The sequence below is a fragment of the Scylla paramamosain genome, chromosome 14 (genome assembly GCF_035594125.1).
Source record: "Scylla paramamosain isolate STU-SP2022 chromosome 14, ASM3559412v1, whole genome shotgun sequence".
Lineage (NCBI taxonomy): Eukaryota > Metazoa > Arthropoda > Malacostraca > Decapoda > Portunidae > Scylla > Scylla paramamosain.
Window position 1 is genome coordinate 10,138,989 of NC_087164.1, and position 11,340 is coordinate 10,150,328.

Genomic DNA, 11,340 nt, shown 5'->3' on the forward strand with positions numbered 1-11,340 from the left:
AGTATTGATTCCAGAAGTCTGTCTACCTGTTTGCTTGTGTGTTGCCCTCATGTTTATTCACACCTATGGTCCAGGAGCAAGAACTCTGCAAGGTACACAGTGGCTATGAGTAAGTCTGTTGATAGTGCGTGCCTCAGCTGTATTTGAGGAAGTCTTCGCTTTATAATGCATTGCATTTCTTCTCGAGATGTGCCCAGTTTATTGAACGAAATGAATGAAAAGTGAGATTGCTTAATTTCTGCATAAGGAAAAAAAAAGCTTCAGTATTATATGCACGCAAAAGCATCTTCTGCCTGGGATGATTTGCCGCATCTAGAGCCAAACTACAACGTGCACCGCCCACACTTGTCTGTCCTACTCACGCTTTGCGATCAAGATCTAAATTCGGATCTCGCCTGATCCCCTCTGGTCATACTCGAGAGGCGAGGTTGGGACAGATCCAGTATGGCAATCGCCTTTCGCCTTCCTCCTTAAATGTCGGGAATGTTATGACGGATTTTAGAGTGACACAAATGTTCTCCAGGTAAGAAACAATTGGCAATTAACACGAAGTTAAATTAGGTGGTGACTCGTGTGTAAATTCATCAACTATTGTGTTTATACCATACATCAGCTTTTGGAGGGAAGATAATGACTGATATCGAAAATAAACCTCTAAAGCTGTAATACAACAACATGCGTTACGTCAGTATTATAACGTCAAATACATCATGTCTATAAGGAAGGAATTTGGCTGCGCTCACGAGACTAAGGCGTTGTGTGTCAGGGTGAACTAACAACGAGTACGATGGGGACTGTGTAATATTCAAATTCAAATACAACTAAAATAGGTGAAGGTGACTCTAGAAAAGAAATGTGAAATCAAGAGAAGCGTAGGGGATGCAGAGACGAGCTGAAGATCCATGAAATGTTGTAGAAAAATACTCACAAGGTTAGTGACTGCCTCAACAATGTGGTACGCAATCCAACATTAGTAATACATTATAGCACCGACACACGGCCAAAAACACACCACGAATAGCTCTGTAACACGCACTACATCATGCAACCGGCCATTTTCAGTCTACATATGGGATCAAAGAGATTAAGTCACTCATCAACCCAACATCATCTTATACTAGTGACATATAAATCAACACGCACTAGTAAATATATGCCTCCTACTGACCTGCTCTACTAAAATCCCTCCCACTCTAGGCACGTTATTATATTCCTACCCTTCCCCACTCTCAACCCTCGCCACAACCGCCGAGTGACCACAGTGACCGCCCCACGCCCCGCCGCCTGCCTCAGAGCCAAACCACACTCATCCAGCATCACATCACCGCACTCCGCAGCTCACTCTTCCTCCGTTAACTTCACTGAAACTGTCATCTACTGCACTGTACGTATACGAGTTACACACACACACACACACACACACACACACATGAGCATGGAAGCCCCTTATTTTTGTTGTTTAAAGCAGAAGTTGGACGCCACTGTTCAAGCAACACGAGTCTTCTTTTGATAATTTTACTTATATAACTCCAACAAAACCATGACCGACAGTTGCATACTAAGTATAGATGTGTCGCGGAAAAATATGAGTCCTACCAATAATACTGAAGCACACGAAAGGATGGCCGAGGGATTAGAGTGTGAAAATATTGGGAGTGAGATATATTGGGAGTGCGATAGAATTACGATCAGTTAGCTAGCTGATCGATTAATTCAGTGATGCAGCAATAATGGGATCAAACACCCGTTTATTCATGAAGTTTGCTTACACCAGCAACGAAAGCTTACACACTGTATTCATAAACATTTCATCTTTCTGTCTCATACATTTACTCGTGACGGACGTTATGCGGAGTGTTCAAAGGTGTTTTCAGGATTCTAGTGATACACTAACAAGGATTTTGAATCATCTCTATGACCTTTGGAGGTAGCCCTGATGAGATAACGAAGTGTTTAATAATATGAGAAATCATTTTACCCACTCACCATCTCCGTTCCGAACAGCGATTGCAGCTCTGAGAGAAACAACATAATTGGCGAGTAAATATGTTCTCTACAGCAAAAGCCTGACCATCCACGAAACCCAACGACGAATGCACAGGAAGACACTGGCCTACACACAGCACACAAGAGAACACAAAGAAAGAACAAGTAAACTTGGCCCAACGAGGCAAAGCAGAACCTACACACACACACACACACACACACACACACAGAGAGAGAGAGAGAGAGAGAGAGAGAGAGAGAGAGAGAGAGAGAGAGAGAGAGAGAGAGAGAGAGAGAGAGAGAGAGAGAGAGAGAGAGAGAGAGAGAGAGAGAGAGAGAGAGAGAGAGAGAGAGAGTTACACAAATGTATGATATATCTATTAATATTTAGGTAACCATTTCCAATTAAGCTGTATTAGGTTTTATTACAGCATAAAGAGGCCCCAAGTGTTCCGGCCACCACCCACAGCCGCGCCAAATTCGCGCCAAATTTGGACAAGAAAAAAAAATCGCTATTGGAAAGTAGTGCATGAAAGGGTGTTTGTTTGTTTGTTTGTTTGTTTGTTTGTATGTATGTTTATGTATGTGTGTGTGTGTGTGTGTGTGTGTGTGTGTGTGTGTGTTGATTTCCACACCCAAGGTTCACATAATCGTCCTCACTTTGCAGCTTCAAAGTCAGGTAGCCCAGTGTTCGTAATGCATTCCTGTGTGTACATATAGAATTAGAACTACTGCCTATTAGTATAGATGAAAACTTTTAATGAGAAACCATTAATAAAGTTTTAGAGAGTGACCACGGAAACAAGGAAAGAATGACAAGAGACGATATTCAACATCTTAAAAAAAAAAACCATGTTGAATATAATGACCGGGCTGTCACTGAAATAAACATTTTGTATTGGCATGCAGACGTCTAATTTGATGATATAAGAAAGAGAGAAAGGAACTGGTTCTCAAACAGAGTGGTAGATGAATGGAATGGACTCAATAATCAGGTTGTTAGTGCTGAGTCATTAGGAAGCTTTAAAAGAAGATTAAACAAATTTATGAATGGTAATGATAGTTTAGGATCTTTCATACAAGGACTGATTGCTTCTTGCAGCTTTCCTTATTTTCTTATGTACTTATGTTCTTCAATACCACTAAAGCTGTAAAAAGTGAAGTATGCTTGAATTTTCACATCAAAGGAAGGCTCTGAGGTCAAGTGGGTATTCTGAAAGTCGCATCTCCTGTGTCCTTTAGCTCCACATAGAGTCTGCACGGGCTGACGGAGATGCGTTGAGCGTGGTGGTGAGGGGTGGGTGCTGGGGAGGCGGGAAAGTTCGGTGCTGGAAAGTCTGTTAGCTGCTTGGATTTAAGGACACTGATGGGGTCTGACTTTGTGTATGTGAGTGAAGTGGACAAGGAGTGTAAGGAAGGTGAAGGTTGGGGGAAGACTTAGCAGGAGTCTGTGAGTTCTGGGCTGAAGGAGTTGGCGTGGATCAGTGAAGTTTGGGGGTGTTGGTGTGTGGCTTCTGTTTATGGCGCTCATATCCGTACATTTATGTGGTACTTTTCCTTATTTATTTATTCTTTTCTCGTACTTCCTTAATACCAATTATGCTGCTCCCGAAGACTGAACAGAAAGCACATATACGTTCATATGGTTTACAGGCTCCAGTGTGGCTCTAGTGTGAGGTCTTCAGTAGTGCTTTACGCATGGAATTACTGATTCTTCCACTATAGCTGTGGAAACCGTCTCACTTAATAACGCCTATTCTTGCTATACGTTAATATCGTCACCCACATCCCGCAACGTGTTTATTTAATAATGTTCTTCAACAGATTGAGGAGGTAATCGGTAGGTGAGCATGAAGATCCCAGGATGGAGCGCGAGGGTCTGGCGAGACTTGACCACGAGGAAGTTTGTGCCTCTCAAGATTCTCTACTTCCTCGTCTCTGCTGGCAAGTCACATAGGTTGAGGATGATTTTCTTCCTACTTATCACTAATTACTGATTTTTAACACGTTTTTTTACTTTTCATGCCGACAGCAACCTCTGCCATGATGCCATTCCTCACGCTGCACGCCAGGTCGCTGGGCATCCTGGAGATAGAGCTGGGCATCATTTTCGCCGTCAATGCGGTGTTCACCATCATCGTGCCCACGCCGGCTGGGATTTTGGCCGATAAAATTGGAAACTTTAAGGTTATACTGTATCAGAATCAGAGAACGATCAGTTAACGTTTCATGAATTATCACTTACAATGCCAGTCAATTTTGCTTTCAGTTTCTTCACAATGATTGCTTTCCAAGGTGTTCCTGAGCTTGATGATGGCAGCGAGTGGCGGCGCCGCCCTCGTGTTTTCCGCCGTGCCCGTGGCACGCCGCTACCACACCTTGCCAGACTCGCTGCCCCTCACCCTCTCACTCGTGGGTGACGGTCCGCCCACTCTCTCCGTTCCTTCGCTGCAGTGTGACTACTTGCCTCTCCTCAACAACTTCACCATCACGATAGCCAACTGCAGCCTCTGTGACCCCAGCAGGTGCGTGAGTCACGGTGTCATGTCCTCCTTCATGTGTGTCACTGTACCATGCCCGCCATGTCGAAGTGTTCAGAAGTGTGAGGCTAAAGTAGCGTCTATCATTCCTATTTTTGCATCTGAAGTGTGTCGGAGGGTGGCTGCGTTCCTCCTGCACCGAGTTTGTGTCCGGGACAGCAGGTGAAGGCGGCGGGTGGAACTCAGATGCAAGTGAGCGTCGCCACATCGAATGACAGTATTTGGAACGCCACGTATCTGGAGGTGATCAGCTGGAGCGACGCGGAGTTCCTTCCTCAGGTGACTGAAGTCTTTTCTTATCACTGACTAAGCCCATCTCACATCCTTTACCTGTAAGGGACACTACTCATCAATGTATCACCGCACTTACTGTTCACCTAATGTAACTTGCCCCTGTTTCTTCTTCGCCAGGTTGGTGGCGAAGACCAGTGGTGCCCTATACAGTGTCCAGTCATGGTGTTACGGCCAGACCTTTGCACCAACACGCACACCCTTGAGACTTTTGACACCGCCAAGACCTTCTGGCTGTACCTCTTGGTCCGCATACTGAACGGCATAACACTTGGTGAGAACACTGTCTGATGATCGTCTCCATAACTTTTATTTACTTACTTTAATTCGCAGATCACCGAAGACAGTCAAGTAGATCTGGTCAGTTACTTTTCTTTTCTGATCCATATAAACAACGAGCTTTTGGTTGGTCTTTGCTAAAAGTTCCATGGTCAATTATCATTCCTTGCTGTCACGTTTTTTCTGTAATTAATGGGTGACTTAATTAATTGGTTCAGGCATCGGAGAACAGGATTTCGCATTTCCACAAACCAAACATGAAACAGTGTGGATGGTATTCGTATCACCAGCTTCTCGTTCATCAAGCAGACGTTGACTTTCACATGTTCAGTTTTTTTTTTAATGAATTATGTGAGGTTGTTGCCTGTGTGTCATGTACTGTAGGACGTGCGCCCGTGTTTACGTAAAGATGCATTGATAGAGGAATGAAAGATAATGACACTTTTCTAGGTGAATATAGGAAGAGACTCATCTCCCCAGTATTCACCAACTTCACTCTTGCCCCTGTGAGTGATTTCTACAGGCAAAAGGATTAATTGATGGATGAATGAAAGATAATGGCACTTTTCTGGGTGAATATAGGAAGCGTCTCATCTCCCCAGTACCCACCAGCCTCACTCTTGCCTGTGTGCGTGATCTCCACAGCCGGCAGCTTCTCACTGTTTGACGGAGCGACCATGGCCATCACGATGCAGTATGGCGGTGAGTACGGCCTGCAGCGGCTATACTCCAACTTGGGCTCCATCGTCATGACGCCAATCTCAGGTGTTCTCATTGACTACTTCAGCGATCGCGGTGGCCTGCAGGACTATCGGTGAGCTGTCCCTCTGTTTCCTTTTCAGTATATTTTCTCCTTTTTTTTATTTATTTTTTTTTTTTTTTGCATACTCTTTGAGGACAAATATTTTCAAGATAAATTTTCAGAGTCAGTTATGAGTACTGCAAAGGTGAATCCAAGAAAAAGTAACTATATTACAAGCACGGAGTGAATATTTTTCTTTTAAGAAGGAAATTATATCGCTTTTCAAGTGCCATTGCCGGACTGTGTGTGTGTGTGTGTGTGTGTGTGTGTGTGTGTGTGTGGTTCAGTATTTCCATCAACATAAACTCTGCATGGGAAAGATAATTCAGTATTCTTACAACATTAACAAGAAACAGACTGAAGGTGTTATGAGTATAGTCACACTAATATTGTACGAGTGTTTAGGGAACATGGCATCGTGATTCATTCTTCTCTTCCATGTCAAGTAAAACAGTGCTCATTTTTGGTTCTCTCGCTGCCCCAGGCCGTCCTTCTATCTGTACTGCGGCCTCAAGGTGCTGGCGGCAGTGATCATTCTCTTCCTGGACTTGGATTTCCGGCAGCCGTCCAGCAGGGTACTGAAGGACTTCCGAACACTCCTCAAGAAGCCGGAAATCTTGTCCTTCCTCATCGTGATGCTCATTGCCGGTAGGTAAGATAGGAAGAGGAGCATAAACGAGGATGTCTTCGAGTAGACCCTAACTGAATAACTGTCCCTCAGTGTTCTGCATAAAATGACGTGGCATTTCCAACGCACCTCAAACAAAGAAAGCGTAAGAGAGTAAAATGCATCCCTTATACCGTGGCAGTAATCTGTTTTGACGGGTTGTGCCTAGAAAATTATAAATATATTTTCTGAAAGCATCACAGTGAGTTTTATATAATGGCAAATAAGTAAAAAGCTAAATAGGAAAATATATGAATTCTGTCCACAAACTGCTAAAACACAGTGTCATATAGTTATCAAGAGCTTCGTCTAAAGGCAAACAGCGTCCAACTGACTCTATAAAGTTGTCTGTGCGCATGCACATCCGTCAAAGTGTTACTCCTGCAGGGACTTGCTTCGGCGTGCTGGACACCTTCCTCTTCTGGCTGCTGCAGGACCTGGGCGCTCAGAAGTACCTCATGGGCATCACGGTAACGGTGGGCTTCTCTGCCGGAGTGCCTGTCCTCGTGGCCTCGGGATACATCTTTAAGAGGCTCGGCTTCCCCAACACTATCGTGCTCGGGTTCGCAGTCTACGTCTTCCGGATGCTGGGTGAGTGGAGGGGCGAGGAGGGGAGGACTGGTGTGTGTGTGTGTGTGTGTGTGTGTATGTATGAGAGAGAGAGGAACAAAATATACTGACATATTCAGGGATGCCTGACAGATGTTTACAAAATATTGCTCATTGAGATCGATGGCTATAATTTATGACATGAGTCTTCAACACTTTCATTAAAAACTGCTTTCTATTCAGTAAAGATGAAAATAAAAACACTCACATAATGTGAATGATAAGGTACAAAGCATACGATTCGGAAAAATTATTTGTTCATCAAGAGTGTTTCAATAAGACCAGGCAAGGTTGTGATTGGCCAGCGGAATCCTTCACGATGAATATCAACACCGTGCGTGGATTTCCTGGTTTATCTTTTTTTTTTTTTTTCTGTAGAATAGTTTGGTACAAAACGAACAAGAGTGTGTGCATTGCATCTTCTTTTAAAAGCAAATTGGTCAGCATTTTTTTTTTGGGGGGGAGGGGGATGATCATACATGTTCTCACCTTCACTTCATCATCACTAGTTTGAACTGTATCACGCTGGCCAGTCCTCCTCAAAGTGACGCTTCTGACGCAGGCTACTCTTTCATCACCAACCCGTGGTGGTGCATGCCCTTCGAGGCCCTGGAGTGCTTCACCGTGTCCCTCATGAGTGCCGCCGCCGTGTCCTACGCTGCAGATCTGGCCACCCCCGCCACCCTCGCCACTCTGCAGGGTTTATACGGAGGCATCTACCACGGCGTCGGTGAGTTTGCTTCTGTATTAGAGGATAAGATCACTTTACAATATTGGAAAGCTGTGGTAGTTAACTATGGTGAACAGATGTGAAAGAAGTGGTAGTGGGTACTGTATATATGGGTAGATTGTTTCCTGCATCAACCCGTCCCCAGGTTGAGTTCCAGAGTTTACCAATGAAAGGGATGAAGCAATTAAGGTATTAGTTAACGCCTTCATTAGTCGGAGAAACGTCTCTTCTTGACAACACTGATGCAAAATGATCCTTTGTGCGTGACAGGGCGAGGCTTGGGCAGTCTGGTAAGTGGTTTCCTGATGGCTCCTCTGGGCTTGCGCAACGTGTTCAGGGTGCTGGCGCTGGTGTGTGGCGCGACAGGGGTCCTCTACTTCGCTACCAATTGCTTGTTCTTCAGGAAGCTGCAGAAGAAAAGGAAAGTCAGGTTCGAACAGTTGCGAGAACCTGATTCAAGTGACAGGCCAGCGGAAGAGAAGGCAGGCACGGACACATGTCGACAAAAGGGAAACGTAACTCAGGAGGGTGGTGAAGCTGATACCATGTTGTAAGTAATGTAGCAAGCGAGGGGTTTAATGCCTGGTGAGAGAGAGAGAGAGAGAGAGAGAGTGTGTTTACTGGTACGCATTGGTCATTATTTGTATTATTATTATTATTATTATTATTATTATTATTATTATTATTATTATTATTATTATTATTATTATTATTGTTATCAGTAGTAGTAGTAGTAGTAGTAGTAGTAGTAGTAGTAGTGGTAGTAGTTGTAGTAGTAGTAGTAGTAGTAAAAGTAGTAGTAGTAGTAATAGTAGATGATATTGTAATAATAATAGTATATAGTAACGGCACTGAGAGTAATAACATCAATATTTAAGGCAATAAAATGGTATCCCAGGGATCAGGCATGAGGAAGAATACACTTTCTGTTAAACATTCAAAGTATTTAATTCTGCATATTCACCTTTTATGACTTGCATAACATTAAGAACTTTATATGTCCCTCTGTTATGTACTTCCTTCCTTTCAATATATGTACTGTTTTTTTTTTCCTTAATATTTCTTTCCTGAGATCAATAAACGTTATCTGGATTTAGGAACTAGGTGAAGGTCGAGTATCGCTAATGAAAACTTTGTTGTGGCCGGAGGGTGGCAGGACGTGACGGGAGCTGGGGGGGAGATGGACGTGGGGGAGAGCACTGGGGGGACTGAGGGAATAGAGGGGAGGGTATAGGAGACTCCTGAAGCAGAGGAGAAAAGAAAGCACTGGGGACGAGATATAATGAAGAAATGTAGGAACCAAAAAAGGGAGCAAGTGGGGAGGGGAAGAATGGGATGTAGGGAGTAAGGGAGTAATGGAGAGGAGAAAGGGAGAGGTTAGAAGGCACTGGGGACGGGGCATGGAGGAGCACATAGAAGAAGGGTGTGGGAATGGGATAGGAGAGCTGGGGGGGGTGATCGAGAGGGAGCCAGAGGGAGCCAGAGGGAACCAGAGGGAGCCAAGGAACAAATCGCCTCCCGCCCCTTCCTTGTCCTGCCACCAGGCAATCTATCCCGAGGTCCTGAGGCTCAATAGGGCAGTTTAAAAGCGGCTCTTGGCTTGGGGATGTCGGTTGAGCAATCTATACCCCTCGGTGCCACGTGACCCAGGTCCCCCGGCGCTTTAAACACAATCAGTCAATCTGTCTGTTATGTTCCAAGCTGGACTGTTGCGTCAGGAAGGAAGGAGAGTCATTATATTCAGTTTATTCAGTATTGTCTCATTCTTTATAGAGTTGAGTCTTTACTTCACGGTGCCATGTAATCCTGATGGTGCTTGAGATTTCCTATCTTTCACTTCTATGTTGTTTATTTATTTATTTTTCAAATGCGGTGTACCTCAATGACTGTGACATGAATACTGATAAACAATGTGAGTCTGACAGAGACAACTCAGTGAAATTAATCTCTCTCTCTCTCTCTCTCTCTCTCTCTCTCTCTCTCTCTCTCTCTCTCTCTCTCTCTCTCTTTCTCTCTTTTGGGAACGGCAATATGAGTGAAAAAAAAAGGAAGTAATGGATGGAAAGCAGACTTGCGCTGTGCTATCCCATCTCTTTACCGTAATTAGTCAGTAGTTCCCAAACGGCCATACAAGAAACTAACGGTCTGTTCACTGTTTGATTAGCTTACATAATCCTTCGAAGTCTTCCTCCTCCTCTTCCTCCTATTTTTTATTTCTCCTCCGCCTCCTCCTCTTCCTTCTTTTCCTCTTTTCTTTTCTTTTTATCTCCTCCTCCTCCTCCTCCTCCTTCTTCTACTAGTACTGTTATTACTACTACAAAGCGTCTGAATGGTCCAAGCAACACTTCCTTATCTCACCGAAACATCTACATTGAATTCCCGGTTATCTTCATCCTCTTTGTTCTTTCCTAATCCATGACTCTCCTTCAGTTCTCTCCTTCCTTTACTCGCCTCAGTCTGGCTTTGCATGAGCTCCGGGTCCAGTGCGGGGGGGCCAGGGGTGCTATCAACGGCAGGAAGGAGAGGCTCGGAGTTGTGGTGGTGACGTCACACTGCTCCTTGACCTCCGGATTGATCGCATTAATGTTATCCCTTGTGCCCAGTATTTGCGTGTGTGTGTGTGTGTGTGTGTGTGTGTGTGTGTGTGTACATAGTGAATACATTTCAATTAAATACTGCACTTTAGTTTCATTTAGCGTGCGGCTGTCACTCCGTCCTTCTAAGAGATGGTTGCGCGAGGGCAGATGTACTAGAGAGAAGGAAGCAAGATACCTCTCTCTCTCTCTCTCTCTCTCTCTCTCTCTCTCTCTCTCTCTCTCTCTCTCTCTCTCTCTCTCTCTCTCTCTCTCTCTCTCTCTCTCTCTCTCTCTCTCTCTCTATATATATATATATATATATATATATATATATATATATATATATATATATATACACACACACACACACACACACTTGTGAGCGTTGCACCAACATTTAATTTTAGGCTCTATAGTTATTTTTTTCGCTTCACTTTTTTTTTTTTATCAGTTATAATTTCTTCCTAAATCATATTAGTGAAATACCTTGTAAAATTTTCCATCATTTTGTTCTTGAATGAAAATTTACGAAACTGAAAAGATGTAGAGGCAGTGAGTCTCGGAAGGAAAGGAAGGCTGGGCGGCGAGGGGAGGAGAGCGAGGCAGGCACCGGGAAGAAGGGCGCGCTGTACAGGCTTTACTCCACAAGATCTCCTCCAAGATGCCGCGTGGGGGGCAGGGGTGGGGGCGTGATGCCGCCGGTCAACACACTCAAGGGTAGGTCAAGCGGGGGTTGTCCTCAGCCGCCCCACGAGTGGCTCCCGCGGCCTTTACTTGAAGTCTTTTCATCTCTCTCTCTCTCTCTCTCTCTCTCTCTCTCTCTCTCTCTCTCTCTCTCTCTCTCTCTCTCTCTCTCTCTC

General features: G+C 44.3%; 1 protein-coding gene across 1 annotated transcript; it reads left to right on the plus strand.

Moving 5' to 3' along the window:
* The first annotated feature begins 49 nt into the window (after nucleotides 1-49).
* On the plus strand, nucleotides 50-8,517 carry LOC135106833 (major facilitator superfamily domain-containing protein 6-B-like). Its single transcript, XM_064016190.1, has 10 exons — nucleotides 50-1,384; nucleotides 3,811-4,173; nucleotides 4,282-4,511; nucleotides 4,634-4,805; nucleotides 4,938-5,091; nucleotides 5,742-5,910; nucleotides 6,383-6,546; nucleotides 6,953-7,156; nucleotides 7,737-7,904; nucleotides 8,175-8,517. The coding sequence occupies exons 2-10, from the start codon at nucleotides 4,009-4,011 to the stop codon at nucleotides 8,456-8,458; spliced, it is 1,710 nt and encodes a 569-aa protein (XP_063872260.1). The 5' UTR covers nucleotides 50-1,384; nucleotides 3,811-4,008; the 3' UTR covers nucleotides 8,459-8,517.
* Nucleotides 8,518-11,340: the final 2,823 nt, after the last annotated feature.

Coding starts and splice junctions, on each gene's coding strand:
- LOC135106833 (XM_064016190.1), top strand. CDS start 4,009: ATGCCGACAGCAACCTCTGCCATGATGCCATTCCTCACGCTGCACGCC. Junction 4,174..4,281: donor ATAAAATTGGAAACTTTAAG/GTTATACTGTAT, acceptor TTGCTTTCCAAG/GTGTTCCTGAGCTTGATGAT. Junction 4,512..4,633: donor AGCCTCTGTGACCCCAGCAG/GTGCGTGAGTCA, acceptor TTGCATCTGAAG/TGTGTCGGAGGGTGGCTGCG.